Source organism: Diaporthe amygdali (assembly GCF_026229845.1).
Source record: "Diaporthe amygdali strain CAA958 chromosome Unknown NODE_26_length_719862_cov_65_716256, whole genome shotgun sequence".
Taxonomy (NCBI): Eukaryota; Fungi; Ascomycota; class Sordariomycetes; order Diaporthales; family Diaporthaceae; genus Diaporthe; species Diaporthe amygdali.
The window spans coordinates 71,803-86,285 of record NW_026517046.1 but is presented as its reverse complement, the minus strand read 5'-3'; the positions used below and the strand labels follow the sequence as shown (position 1 = coordinate 86,285).

The window sequence follows — 14,483 nt, the reverse complement described above, 5'->3', positions numbered from 1 at the left end:
GACGTGCAGCTGGGCAAGCTTCCAGAAAGGCCACGACCTCAGCCGTCACATTTCATCTTCACCCTTGCAACTTCACGACGCTCCTTTCTTTTGCCCATTGAGAGAGAGCGCATTGACTTATTTCTTCCTGATTCTTGACATTCCCTAAACTGCCGTATCTTTCTTACTATCTCCTTCTAATTACCTCACAATGGCGAAAAAGGGCGCGACCAAGGACGTCTACTCGGTGATTCTGCCCACCTTCAACGAGCGCCAGAACCTCCCTATCATCACCTGGCTGCTGCAGCGAACCTTTTCGGAGAAGTGAGTAGCACTCGCCCGGATCGAGTGAGACGGGCATGTGAATCGCAAGCAAACGACAGCTAACATCGCGCCCCTCCAGCAACCTCGACTGGGAACTCATCATCGTCGACGACGGCTCTCCCGACGGCACCCAAGACGTCGCGAACCAGCTCGTCAAAGCCTACTCCCCCCATGTCCAACTCAAGCCCCGAACAGGCAAGCTCGGCCTGGGCACGGCATACGTTCACGGTCTGCAGTTCGCCAAGGGCAACTTCATCATCATCATGGACGCCGACTTCAGCCACCACCCCAAGTTCATCCCGCAAATGATCGCGCTGCAAAAGGCGCACGACTACGACATCGTCACAGGAACGCGATACGCCAGCGGCGGCGGCGTGTTCGGCTGGGACCTGAAGCGGAAGCTGACCAGCAAGGGGGCCAACATCTTCGCTGACACGGTGCTGCGGCCGGGCGTGAGCGACCTCACGGGCAGCTTCCGCCTGTACAAGAGAGCGGCTTTAGAGAAGCTGTTCGAGACCACGGACGTGCGCGGGTTTAGCATGCAGATGGCGTTGGCAGTGACGGCCAAAGCGATGGGCATGACGATTGGCGAAGTCCCAATAACCTTCGTCGACCGAGTTTATGGAGATAGTAAGCTCGGAGGAGAAGAAATAGTGGAGTATGCCAAGGGTGTGATCTCTCTGTGGGCGAGGGTGTAGAGAAATTAGTCGAGGATCTGGGACGGATCTGCTTTGCCATGCGCGGATGTCTTGCTTCGTTGGTTGGTGGTTGGGTTTCTACGTCTGGAGTTCGGTGATCATATCCGACAGGATCATAATGAAAGCATACAAAGACAAATTTGGGGTTTCAATCTGCACTGGATAGTCATATCGACTGACAGAACCCAAGTGTTGGCTAATGTGCAAGTTGGGACGTGTTGCAGTCTACATATTGCGCCCTCCAGTTACCATAATAGTCTGCCCAGACACATAGCTGAACAAGGGACTGCAAACAGCAAGAACAGCCGAAGCTGCCTCAGACGCTGTGCCGGGCCTCCTCAATGGGATGTCAAGGTGCTGATCTTTAGTGGCCTGCTGTGCCTGGGGGATACCCAGCGCGATCTTCTCGCCATTGGGGCCCGTCACAAAGGCACCCTGCTCCTTTGCCTGCGTCAAGCGTGTCAAAATGTGACCGAAAGCCACGGTGTTGGCCCGCACACCAAAGGCAGGGCCCCATTCCTTTGCGATCGTCTTGGTCAGACCTGTGACGCCAGCCTTGGCCACAGCGTAGTTCGCTTGCCCCGCGTTGCCGTGGATGCCCGAGGTGCTGGAAATATTGACCACACATCTGGGCTCCCCGTCCTTGACCCGAAAGTAGGGCGCTGCAGCGCGGACCAGCTGGAAGGGAGCCTTTGTATGCAAGTCCATGATGGTATCCCACTGCTTGTCTGTCATCTTGTGGATGACGCCGTCGTATGTGTATCCTATAATCCGTTAGAAGTCTGCGGCAGAGAATAGTAGGTCTGAATCGTTTAAAGTGCTGATGTAAAAGTGTAGTGGACGAAGGCGTTTGAGATACGTACCTGCATTGTTGACTATAATGTGGATTTTACCGGAGCCGAACTCAGCGGCCTTTTTAACAAGCGTCTCGATATACTTGGAATCCAACATGTCGCCAGGCACGGCGAGCGCCTTTCCACCGGCGGAGTTGATGCTCTCAGCAACTGATGCTGACTTCTCGGCGTCAATATCTGAGACGACGACTAATGCGCCCTCATTAGCAAACAGGCGAGCTGCTTCGGCGCCGATGCCCTGGCCACTGCCTGTGATAATGGCAACTTGACCCGCCAACATTCCCTTGGGGAAATTGAGATGGGCCGCGATCTGGGCGACGCGGGAGGCGGCCATTTTTATATGAGATGAGTGAATTGTGGAATTGATAAGTAGAGAAACAATTAGACGAATAGAGGAGCCTGTATTTGCCCTTGAATTGAATTACGATTTCAAAGTTGGAACGAGGCGGGAAGAATATCGCGAAGGAGACCATGAGGTCTGTCTGGCAAATATCCTTTCCAACATGCCGAGGTATGTTCCCCGCATCGAGGGAGTTCTAAGGGACTTCAGAGTGAGCCTAGGATCCTGGTAGACTCTACGTGTAAGTGAGCAGCTCCAAGGGTCCGAGGCACACATCCCATGAGGCTTAAGAGTGCCCGAGTTGAAGTTCACGTCTCAAGTCCCAACTCCTGTGCGTGAACATCCTGATCTACTTGGGACATTGAGACTCTGAGGCCAACACACGGCACGACACGAGACGGCCGACGTCCTGGCCTACTACAGCTCGGTCCTACTGCTTTCACACCTTGTCTCCTGCTCAATTGATAATTTTATTCAAAATATGTATCAAAAAAATGGGTGGACGGAGCTGTTGGGAAAACCACGATATACTGTTGTCTTGAGGTTGATACGCCTCCTCAACATATTGAATGAGGTCTGGAGTAAGCGCATCACAACGGTAGCTTCTGCTGCGCTGGTTTTTACCTAAAAGCAGCTGCCCAGGTAGCCCGGTTCTAGGTGGTACTGTGGGAATTGATTGGCTGAAATGCCTAGCGACGCCATGACCTCAGGGTCCCTCCAACGTTCGAATCACCAACGACACAGGACCTCCTCTCCTAACTTGCCAACTTCCTCACCAACGACTCCACAAACCTGTCTGCTTCTATGCATCCACAGCCACATCACTTTGCAAGCTAGGTGACCACCCACCATGCCTGCAAGGGGCCCATCAGGGCCATGGCAACGCCTCAAACCTGTTGATCTAGATCCCCTGGAGAGCATGGGCTTGCCATCGAAAGGGGAAACAAGGTACAGAGAATGCTCATTCACCTTGTGCAGTCCTGCCGTGTCACATCGCTGACTTGGCTAGACTGCTCGATCACAAGAATCAGGAGCGCTACTACACCAAAATAGTCGAGCGATATCTCAGCTTCTGCTCTGATGCCACTGACCGTGATGCGCTCCTGCACAAGTTCGGCTCGCTTTCCATCGGCAAAGAGAGGGATCGATCATCTGGTACCGACACTTCAATAGCCTCCGCCACTACCGCCTCTACAGCCTCTACGGCATCTGCGGCATCTGCGGCATCTACGGCACCTGTGGCACCCCCTTTCCCTGTCCCAACACTGTCGCAGACCGGCACCAAGGACCTGTCTGCCGTCTTGATGGCTCTGCGGAAGCTCCGTGAGGGCATCGTGGCTTCCAAGCGCATTGACGATTTCGCAACCCAGGCCTACTTGTTCAACGTCCGCACTGCCATCTTAGTCAAGCACTCTGAGAGTTACCATCCTGCCATTCTGTACCTCTTGCGAACCATCCATCCAAAGCACCCGCTTACCAGCTTCGAGCTGCGCGAGGTCACTGGCTACCTCGTTCTCGACGCCGCATGCCGCCGCGGCGACTTAGCCGACGCCTTTGCCTTGCGCAACTGCTATAAGCTACGTGATGCCAAGGTTGATACCATTCTGCAGGCATTAGCTCGCGACGACTTTATCGCTTTTGGAAGGGTCAAGAGGACAGTCGATGGTCATCAGGCCAAATTCCTCGAGTTCTGTGAGGATGGCTTGAGGCGTCACACACTGAAATGCTTTGGACGGGCATACCTCTCGGTCGACGTCCCTTATCTCGAAAAGGCCACTGGTGCGACATTCCTGGAGCTGGTCGAAAGGGACGGCGTTGGCTGGCATTCAGACGGCTCCAAAGTCGTCATCCGCAGCATCAAGGGACGTTCCTGACGGGAGCTTGGCACGATTATGGACTGATCGCGACCATGGGGCCGCAATGGTGAGTTCATTCTTATATTGGACCGCTGGGACTGGACGTATGGGACCTGTTCTGTAGATATGTGCATACATGCTAATGCAACGTGAAGTCTAACGTGTTCGAGCGGAAGACTTGAGCCTGTTGGCTCTGTCCTCTCTCTCCACTGACAGGAAGTTGTCTCCCATGTCACTGCCTGACAGACCCCTTTAGATGCCTCATTTTCCCGCATTCTGGCTAATTCCGACGTTGTGCGAGCCCTTGCCATCCCCAAGAGCTTGCAACCCGTCACTTGTGGCCACTCGGAAAAGGGCGCAAGATGGGGCCTTTTAATCCTACCTTGAGACAGTTCGTCAGGTGTCAAATGAGCTGAGCGTGGAGAGATCCGTCTCCCGCCGACCTGGTGCTTGCCCAGGTGAGATGCTGTCAGCTGCACACCATCACCAACCTGTCGCACAGTCACGGCCCTTCCCAACTCACGGCCTTCTCCGGGCAAAATGAAACGCTTCATCGGAGCTGGCCATCACCCAGTCAGTCCTTGGGAAAGCATCTGAACCCGGTATGAAGATTACTGGTTGCGCCAATATCAAATTCCAATGGTCTCAAGGCTGAAAGGAAACCACACTTGAGACGGAAAAAACGATTTCCGCAGCGGAAGGAATGCGCCATGACGGACGCACGCAGGGTCCACTCCAAAGAACAATTGTCCGCAACAATGCGCCATCTTGATCACATGCGCACACCGGACCGGATAGATCCTTGCTCACAAAATCGCGAGCCTTGGTGGTGTCTTGGTGGGCTCGTTGTTGTGTCCGCCGCGAGATGGCCCTATCGAGTGTTGCAGCAAGTGCTACCCTCTTTCTAGCAGCTCGGAAGTACCCACAGGCCCAGAGGCCCGGGACGAAGTCATGTTATTGGCCACTGGCCATTAAGGTACGGATAAAGTTGAGACTAAGTTCCCCGAAATCTGGAGAACACGAGCTAGTCTCCGTCCACTGACACCCTGCAACCTTGCACGTTTAGCAGAGCAAGAAATGAACTGTTTGTGAGGAGGTCTGGACCAGGGCTGGGAGGAACCGGCTCCTTGTCCCTTATTGGATATGCTTGGCAAGTACTCAAAGCCAGTACTATCGTGTTCTGGCCGGCCGAACGCTGCAAGTGCTTATCACAATAGCCGCCATCGTGAACACGATCCGACATTCACCAGAAAGACGCGACAGTCCGCAGAGTATCATCGCTTGTGTTCGAACAAAGGCTAGATTTTGTTCGACCTCATGGCTTGAGCGATAGCTCGTGAGTCGCTACCACCTGCCAGTCTGGAGTTGGAAGCTTGTGGTCAAGCAAGAGCGTCGCTGGCTCGAGTGAGCCCGTGACGGGTAAATCTAGTCCGGATATATGTTTAGTTGATGGCTGCCTACTGCAAGATTCATTTATTTATATTGCTTCTCTTCGTTCACCGTCTACAGAAATCGTACGTACCAATTTGGCGCCGGCTGAAGGAAGGTCGAGACCTTCAAGGACTCGTGCTTCCAAAGACGACGAACCCAGAGGAAGTCGAACCCAGGTGCGACCACTCACGACTATATAAGGACCGCAGACAACCCAGTCATTCCGCGATGCCAGTTCCAGCTGCGCAGTTTCGTGCGACATCTCAGCCAGTTGGCGATATTCCTGACCATGCTTGGTCGCCGCCTAGCCTACGTCCTTGCGGGACTCGGAGCGCCAACGTGGGCAGTTCCGGTCCTGCCAAGGGACGACACCAGCCCACAATCAGTCCCTCAAGGCTGTATTCCCGAAGTCTGGGAGCAGGCACACTTCTGCATCATTGCTCCTCCTACTACCACCATCGGTCCATCAACCAAGATCCGCGATACAACACATGAAGCTCTAGAGGCGAGAGCTGCCGACAACGCTACGCCAGTGCTGGAAATCAAGGGCACTCCAACAAATGGCGACTGCATCCCGATAGTCTGGAACGGAGTTTCCATCTGTATTGCTCCACCAACAACGACTATTGGCCCCTCAACCAAGCGCACTGAGCCTGAGGTTTTGGCTGAAAGAGATACCCCTAGCCCAACACCTACGGAGAGTCAGACTTGCGCCATCTGGAATGGAGTTATAATCTGCTGGGCGCCTCCACAGACTACCATTGGTGCAGACCCGTCCGTCCCCGGTGGACCACTCATTCCAGGCCCATATGTACCTGGACAACCGATTACCCCGGATCCAACTATTCCTGGGGGAGAGATTACACCGGATCCTTATGTGCCCGGGGGAGAGGTCACGCCGTCCACCTAGATGCTCGAGGAATGTCGAGATCGGATGCGGTTGGCAAGTGTCTGTCGCAGTGTCCACAATGAAGGCTGATGGAGTTTCTTGGCCTGATTCAGCTCATTGATGGTATGGAGTCGGAAAAAAGTGGCCATGAGAAAGAGTGATGATATCATGTCAACTGCCCCGAAGGGGGAATGTCTTTGATGTTTTGATTGTCTTGATATTGGTCTTGGTGTCTATTACTCCTTTAGTTGTCTTCTCTGCTTTTCTCTTATCAACAAGGCTTGATTGACACATATCTGTGTTTCTTCTTAAAGTGACCAATGTTCAACATCGACATTGTATGCTATGCGTATGGCAGTGCCTTCATGTGACCAGACGCGATGACAACTCCATTGCACTGCCAAACATAGGCCTGTATTCGTATCAAGATCACAGGAGGAGTCTGGTTATATTATTTTGCGGCGTCTGCATAAAAAGACGTCGTCAATGCCTAGATGTCTAAGCCACGACGGCGGCCTCACGTGTCGTGTTGAGCCACGCCGAGCACAAGACGATGGCGAGCGCGACGTGGCTCGCACCGCGCGCTTGACGAGGGTATCGAGGAACAGGAGGCCGTCGTGTTCTGGCAATTTCAACAAATATGAAGACAAGATCATCGTGCTTGTTAGGACGCCGCTTGTCAGTACTAGAATTTCGCGTCAAGACGGCGGGGACGTGGTTGACAGGACAGCCCATAGAGTCGAGCTACCAGTGGACGAGCGAAGCAAGTAAGGAGCACTTGAGGGTCATGTCAATATTTGCAATTGATGACACGTGGGCGCGGATAGCTTCGAAGGAGTTGATCGATGTGATCGTCCTGCTACATGTCTCTTTCATGGCGATCATGTGTGGGCTTGCACGGAGAGTACTTGCCTCACTGCCTGTATTGCATCCAGAATATGATAGAGCCTACATTGATGTGAGGAAATATTTAAATAATGTATTCCATATGGTGAAAAGCTTGACTGTTGTAAAGCAAAACCTGTAATTGCTGATAGTAGCGAGACCCTTTCTCCCACTTGGGTACCCAGCTACTTGGGTCTACTCGTCAAGGTCTGCTGCCTGGACCTGCCACGTCACATAATTCGCGTATGGAAGCGTGAGTTTCAGCTGCTGTCATGCCCGTGATTTCGAGCGGCCTTCTCTTCGTCAATTTTAGAGTAAATAAACGAGTAAAGAAACGATTTTCTTTGGACTAAGGTTTGCCCAACGACGAGAAACACCAAAAAAGGGCGCCGGGGCGAATGCTCCAGAATAAGTATCTTTGAGGTACTTCGTGTTTGCACGGCTTTTTTTTTATAAAAAAGAAAAGAAAAAAAAAACGAACTGATTCATAGCATACTAAGAATATAGTTTCTCAGCCTTACTCCTTTGTTCGAGAACGATACTATCCTGTATATTATAGGCTTGTTACACGGACTTGCACAGATATGCATTATACGATACAAAGCATTATCATGACTCGGCTCTGTTGTCGCCAATGTAAGACCCTATAATCAATTATGTAACGACTAAAAAGAAGACCGGTTTTACGTGGCTTCAATCACCTGGTTTTCCACGTGATGATACCATACGTGTGGTGTGGCGCCAACCCTTGACGGGCCAGCTGATAGATGCTATTCTTGCCACCATGAGAAACTAGGACTGTTGCTAGCTTTAAAATGTTTGTTTGGGTGAATTTCTCCCAGATTCATGCCCTTCCCTTCGATTTCTCCTTTTCAAACATACCAGCCACGACTTTCGTGTCCTCCTCTTGGTGCACTACAAAATGACATGTGAACTGATGGATGCGATGGGGGGTTCGGTGCTGGCCAAGAAGGTAGAGCACCGAAGAACAACCTCGTGATGACACGACGCAGTTTTGTCTATTGCAAAACTTCAACATTAACCCAATCGTGTGAGACGAGCTTGTGTGATGGGTACAGAGCCATTTTGGCTATCGTTCGCGTTCTTACCTTCTTAGCCAAGAGAGTAGAGGAGAAGAAAAAGAACAAAAGAGAAACCAATGTGAAAATCAATGATTCGCAAGCAAGGAATTTCTCATCAAGAAGGAGTATCTCATTAACTTGGGGCGATACTGAAGAACTACTATGGTCTGAGGGTACATCTAGCAACCATGGTGTGGCAGTCCTTACGGGGTTGGCCATGGTGTAGAGTCCGCGTGTCTGAAGTACCTACATTAGACATGCTAATCATCAATCTGCACCCAAACTTCCAAGGGTTATCTTTGCATAAGTCATACTTTGAATCCCCGGCCTTTTCCGATGCAAACACCGCACTTGTATCGTTAGAGGTTTCCTGATCGCTGTCATCAGTCGCAACTTTCATCAAGTGAAAAGAACACGAACCTGCTTCAAAAACAGCTTGTAGACGTGTAAGATGGGATGACGGGAAAATCAACATGATCTGTGCTTTTTTGGAGATTATTGAGTCGCAAGGCGCATCGGCGTCACATGGTGAAGAAGTGATGATGGATAAGGTAGCAAGCCTATATACTGCTTGTGAGATTGCTAAAGGTCTTTTCTTGTTGTCTTGTAAGCCATCACTATGTGTTTCCATGTAACTAGGTATCAATTGTTTAGGTTAGAAAATATATGAAATCTGGCCACTTGGGAAAATCAAGAGGATAGGAACAATTTTCTTCAAAATCTTCGTTTACTTGACGGGGCAGCAATATATTGTATGCAAGGAGTGGGCGTATTCTTTGCTTTGAGAAGCATACCATACGTCGGACTAAAAAACCCCATCGTGCGTTCCACTGTTTGAGGAGCTTGTTTGACATCCTCACCGCGATTCAAAGCTATTTATGTGACGTGATATACGCGTCCGGAATATGAGTCAGGTATGGGGAAGTGCTGAACATTTCAGTCAAAGTGAATGCAGACAACACTTGATGAAATGGTTTGTCAGTGGTAAGTGTCTTCAAACATCCCTTTAATGTATCTGTTAAGTCCAGTCTACTTGAGTCAGAGTTCAGAATACATAAGCTCATCTATCAGTGCCCTGGCAACCAAGTTGACACGGACCTGAGCCCCTCGACAAACATACTCCGTAAAAGATACCAAGTCTCGTCGGTGAAGACTGATCTGTGTTCGATGTTTATTTTACAAGGATGCAGTGACTAGTTTCAAAGTATACTTTGGCTGATACAGTGTTGGATAGAATTGTGGTAGACTTGCTAGCCTGAAAGTATTCGGAGACCAATTACTCAGGATTTGATCTCACTTGGGCATGTTGGCTTGACTAGGGTTATTGTTATGTTTGGAAATGAAGAAAGCTGTGAAGTGAAATGACATAGTCGTTTCTTCTTCGCTCCACACCATAAATGGCTATACTGGAATCTTAGAAAGCTATATTCAGTGTCAGTTCCACCAACATGTAAAGCTGAATACATTTTATTATTTGTGGATGACCGATGCATAAATGCCTGTAGACCTTATTCCTCGAATTTACTTACCGTAGTGTAAGAATGAATTATCCGGGATTGAAGTATTATGAATCTGTGACTTGTGCACATAAACCAGCACAATCCGATGTCCAGATCCATGTCCAGAGCTATGAGCGACCGCCATTCTAGAATATTCCACGAACTTAGTAGGAAAATATCGCATGGGTTCGGCCCAAGGGATTAGGGAAGATTTGCTTCAAGAGATATCAATTGATACGAACAACTGGGCTGTGTCGAGTCTTAAACACAACGGCCGGCCGACATGAGCTACGAACATAGTGCCTGAGCCGTGCCTATGAGATTTTTGACGGGGGACGACCATTGCTTCGAGCACAGAAGCATAATCGCAAGTCTAAATCATGATTGGCCCCTTGTATTTGAGAACCTTGATGGCATGCTAAGTAGGTACCAGGAAGAACAATTCTGAATCGCCTTGACAAGCCGGATATCATTGCCCAGACCACGCGAGGCCGAATTGACCTACAACGGAAGTGCGCTTACTTTTAGTTACCAGTCGCGAAGACACTATGCCAGACCACCATTTTCCTGTGATACTATTAGAGAGTGATGTCCATACCCACACAGGTTTCTCTCGTCCTCGAGCTCTACTTCAGACTCATTGAGTACCTGAGCGTAACTAAAATCTCCACACGAAATGACTCATAATATGAGGTCAGAGCTGAACCTGTGCTCGGCATGTAAGTATTTACAGTATTGACGTACACATCGGAAGTGTTAATAAGGCTAACTTCCAGCCATAAGGAGTCGATGAGGAGTACGCGCAAATTATCCATGTACGATGCTAGGCGCTTCACCCACTTACCAGGTAGAAACCGATGTTCGTGACTCAACACTCTGAGCCGCCTTACTGTCCCTAGAAATATCCGTAGCACCACCAGTCAGGCAAATATCTCGGAAGTTAATACGATGCCTCATTAAAAGAGCCTGTTTACACAACACCGTTACATTGCAACTACGACATGGTGATGCACCGCGACTTGTTGGCGGCTATTTGGCCTTCAGGAAAGCACTGACGTTATGTGTACAAATCGAGAGCCCAAAATCCCCGCTTCCCAATGTCACCATGCAAGTGCATGACAGGGACGACGGTGGCATCGTCCCTCCATTGTCAATGCCGTGCATGGCAGCGGGATCAGGTGAGTCTTGATCCCCAGCGGCGAGCTCCATGAGCAAGTCTATCGAACTTTGATTAACATACTTGTAGATGACGGTCATCTCCCAAGTGTCGATCGTGTGCAGAACAGATGGAGCATCAAGCCAACTTGACTGTAGTGAAGGTTTTCCCTTTCAGCGCTAGGGCTGGAGGAGCACTACGACTTTGCTCGCATCAAAAACCCAACAGCGTCGAGCAATGCCACCGCATCCCAGAGTCCGACCGCTTGCGAGCTACGAAATATCGACCTCATACCTGAAAGGGGCAAACATGGCAGTATACACACTGAGAAATGACCTGGTGCTTCAAGACTTTCCGGGCCGTGAGCTAGTGGGCCACCATACTCAACAAAACCTTCGTCGACAGAGGTACTGTGAGGGATGATTTCGACCCATGAGCCGAAGTGCCTGGCTTCAAAGGCGTGAAGGCAGAGGGCCCCAGCAGCCGCGGCATTAATCCATGGTTTGTGAACGACTTATCCACATCGTGTGAGAGCAAGGACTTCGTGGCAGTCGCTCCACCCCGGATGACTGCCAGGTGTCTATGCCTAAGATAGCTCGACGACGGGGAGCTGCCCGTTCTTTGAGATGCAGTCGAGCCTGAAACCATTCGCTGTGGACGGCATATCTACTGCGTTCGACGGCACAACAGCCTGGCTAGGTATGCATCTCGCGGGCGGACCCCCGACGGCGGCGTGCGGTGCTGGTCGCCGGCGGGCCATCAGGCCGTGAAGGCCCACAGCGTTGTGGTCTGCTATCGGTGACGCCCAGTCTCGTCACACGCCCTGATGTTCCCATATCGAACATCAAGGGGACTAAATTCACGTCCGGCAAAGCGTCGGAATGGGCCAGAAAGGGGGCGGCAGAAGCTTTGGAGGACAGGTGAACCCCAACCCACAAACACCCACACAGTCCTCACACTCATACAGTCCGGCATTCGACAGTAAGGGTCGATTCGTGATGTAGCAGCAGAGACTCGAGCAGGACCCAGCAAGCAGCTTTGGCCCCACGGGCATCCATCACGATCTGCGGGTCCCACCTCCTAGATAGGCCAATGACGCTGCACTTGCAGACCCTCGAAGTCGCATCGAAGAGTCTGGGCTTTTGACCCGGCGAATTCTTGAGGTCACTCACCGCCAGAGTGTTGGATCTTCCAATAGGGGTTTGTTCCAGCCCACTGTCTCCAGCGAAGTGCGGCTTGCTGTTCACGCTCCAGCCCCGGAAAACAGCGCAAGTTGGCCCATGTGCCACTGATCCAGCGACGTGCAGCTGTGGCTCCATTTTCGCTCCACAATGAGATAGGTGGCTGACTCCCGAGCGCAGATGCCAGATGGCATTCCGAAGGACGCTTGGGGCCGCTCACGCGTGGTGATTCGCCTAAGGCAGACAAGCCCACAAGTGTCTCTTGAGGAAACGGCCAAGCATTGCCCCGATTCGGTTGAAACAGAACCACGACCCATAAGTCTTGGACCCTCGAAAGTCAGTGGCAGGGAGCACCGCTGCAGTGAGCTAGGCGGGCTGCTCGCGTCGTCCAAGCCGGGGGCCCTAATGCAGGCTCTCGAGCATGGCCATGTCTTTGTTGCCAGCGAGAGGCGACGGCGAGGCCAAGAGGGCTGGAGCTTATGCAGCTGGCCACCCGCCCTGGTCGTCCTGTGCCATTGTCTCCTGCGGAAGAGAAGGTGAATATGCTAGGTCCAGCATGGAAAGGAACAAAGATCCACTGCCACTAGTGCTGTGGCCGGTCCATCGGATTGTCATGGGCTGGGCAAGCTTCATGCAAGAGATCGAGCTCTGCCTGTCACGGACTCACAATGAAGAAGGCCCGGATAGGCATGACGACTTGTGCACGGCCTTCGCGATGGTGTCAGTCGGTCTTGGCTGCGTTGGCCTAGTGCTCCCAGCGCCATAAGTCCTGCCATCGGGAGAGAAGGAAAGACAACCTGGCACCTCATCGCATTGCCCGAGCGGGTTTGTGTTTCCCAAAACACTGGGATGGTTAAATGAACCCAAATTGCCGAGTAGCATCGCGTGGGAGGTAGATACAGCGCGCCACACCTGCTCGCAAGGGGAAAATACTAGGGTAACTATTACCCCTTTGAGGCAAATCTTGGTGCTTATAATGCGCCGTGCCTTGTACTATTTAGTGACAGTCGCGCGCCGCTTGCGACGGTACAGGAATATATGAACGACCTCGAAAATGTTTCTCAAGATCCCTGGCCATCAGAAGCTTTCTCGGGCAGATTGTCGATGCAACGTGAGATAAATTTGGTCGCCCTCGGTAGTACTCAGGATGCTACGCGATGACCCAACCGGTGAAGGGCCCGCGTCAAGCGTGATATTACAGTGCCAGCAGCGGGCAACTCAGAGACTTAAAGTAAGACAGGCTGAGGCTGGAGGCTGCAGGAAGACGCCCAGGAATCGTCCCAACTTCTGCACACCACTATCGTCAGCAGAAGCACTGGCATGTATCAAGTGCACAAGTGCCAACTCGGCAAGTATAAGCAGCAGAAGGCGAAGAAGAAAAAAAAGAATCGATCACCAGGGCCCCCATTCCTCCCACCACCACGCCGGAAAACAACAACACAGACATTGGCACTAATGAAAGAAATGTTCCGAAGGGTCCCTGCGCCGTTTCCTGGGGTGGTGTGGGTGGTAGGAGCTGTCATGCAACGTCCATCCCAGCACGTCTGAGGCTTTAATGATGCACCAGCACCAAAGTAGGGCGAAGACGAGCCGGGGGCCTGAAGCCAATCAGCGGCCCACGATTCACCAACCGGAAGAACAAAGCGTCGAGTCCGCCCTATGCAAGGTGAAGAGCGTGGGCAGACAGGCAAGAAGGGGGTGTCTCGCCCTGCGACCAGAGTGGCTTGAGGACTGCAGGTGTGGAAGCACATACATACATACGTACATACACACATGCCACATACAGAGAATCCGGGCGGTGCGCGCGCACCGGCACACGACATGGCCATGGTAGTCTACTCGACGCTAGTCTCGACGCCCCTTCGACGTCCGGTTCGTTGGAGCAGGCGTCAGGTGTGACAGGCATCCAGCCTCGACAAATAACATAGACCAGCCCATTGGTACTTAATTATTCTAGGGCCGGCAGATCGACAAGTCGGGTCACAGACGACGTCGTCGCTTCGTCCTAAGTATGATAATACGACGGGGCCTTTTGGTGCGCAAGAACAAAGGAGCATGTCTTTGGGACATCTCGTTGCTTCCAGCCGAGCACGATTTGGGCGAAGCAAATGCTGCTGAACTCTCAGCTCATCTGTGAGGCTCAACCACGACTGCCCAAGTGGTTCTGCGGCCATGTTGTCATATACCCCCGGTTGGAGCTGCTTTGTCAAATCAAGACATTGCGCAACAATCAACAAAGAATACCGAGAGGATTGGTCCAAAACGTTGTATTTGTATTGAACATTGGGCACAGCTGCTCTAGCTTGTGC

The 14,483-nt window shown here is 51.6% G+C and overlaps 7 protein-coding genes across 7 annotated transcripts; 4 read left to right on the top strand and 3 right to left on the bottom strand.

Annotated features, from left to right (window-relative positions):
* Positions 1 to 190: 190 nt before the first annotated feature.
* Positions 191 to 1,001, top strand: J7T55_010076 (dolichol-phosphate mannosyltransferase; the record flags this gene model as incomplete). Its single annotated transcript, XM_053131263.1, has 2 exons — positions 191 to 303; positions 383 to 1,001. The coding sequence occupies 2 exons, from the start codon at positions 191 to 193 to the stop codon at positions 999 to 1,001; spliced, it is 732 nt and encodes a 243-aa protein (XP_052990502.1).
* Positions 1,002 to 1,226: 225 nt separating this feature from the next.
* Positions 1,227 to 2,189, bottom strand: J7T55_010075 (uncharacterized protein; the record flags this gene model as incomplete). Its single annotated transcript, XM_053131262.1, has 2 exons — positions 1,227 to 1,765; positions 1,865 to 2,189. The coding sequence occupies 2 exons, from the start codon at positions 2,187 to 2,189 to the stop codon at positions 1,227 to 1,229; spliced, it is 864 nt and encodes a 287-aa protein (XP_052990501.1).
* An 856-nt stretch (positions 2,190 to 3,045) lies between these two features.
* On the top strand, positions 3,046 to 4,069 carry J7T55_010074 (uncharacterized protein; the record flags this gene model as incomplete). Its single annotated transcript, XM_053131261.1, has 2 exons — positions 3,046 to 3,143; positions 3,205 to 4,069. The coding sequence occupies 2 exons, from the start codon at positions 3,046 to 3,048 to the stop codon at positions 4,067 to 4,069; spliced, it is 963 nt and encodes a 320-aa protein (XP_052990500.1).
* An 847-nt stretch (positions 4,070 to 4,916) lies between these two features.
* On the top strand, positions 4,917 to 6,392 carry J7T55_010073 (uncharacterized protein; the record flags this gene model as incomplete). Its single annotated transcript, XM_053131260.1, has 4 exons — positions 4,917 to 5,027; positions 5,220 to 5,336; positions 5,385 to 5,455; positions 5,594 to 6,392. The coding sequence occupies 4 exons, from the start codon at positions 4,917 to 4,919 to the stop codon at positions 6,390 to 6,392; spliced, it is 1,098 nt and encodes a 365-aa protein (XP_052990499.1).
* Positions 6,393 to 6,869: 477 nt separating this feature from the next.
* Positions 6,870 to 7,106, bottom strand: J7T55_010072 (uncharacterized protein; the record flags this gene model as incomplete). Its single annotated transcript, XM_053131259.1, has 1 exon — positions 6,870 to 7,106. One exon carries the CDS (start codon positions 7,104 to 7,106, stop codon positions 6,870 to 6,872), a length of 237 nt encoding a protein of 78 aa, XP_052990498.1.
* A 3,836-nt stretch (positions 7,107 to 10,942) lies between these two features.
* J7T55_010071 (uncharacterized protein) lies at positions 10,943 to 11,328 on the top strand (the record flags this gene model as incomplete). The annotated part of the gene is made up of 2 exons (XM_053131257.1): positions 10,943 to 11,015; positions 11,171 to 11,328. 2 exons carry the CDS (start codon positions 10,943 to 10,945, stop codon positions 11,326 to 11,328), a joined length of 231 nt encoding a protein of 76 aa, XP_052990497.1.
* A 624-nt stretch (positions 11,329 to 11,952) lies between these two features.
* On the bottom strand, positions 11,953 to 12,312 carry J7T55_010070 (uncharacterized protein; the record flags this gene model as incomplete). Its single annotated transcript, XM_053131256.1, has 1 exon — positions 11,953 to 12,312. One exon carries the CDS (start codon positions 12,310 to 12,312, stop codon positions 11,953 to 11,955), a length of 360 nt encoding a protein of 119 aa, XP_052990496.1.
* Between the last annotated feature and the right edge of the window lie 2,171 nt (positions 12,313 to 14,483).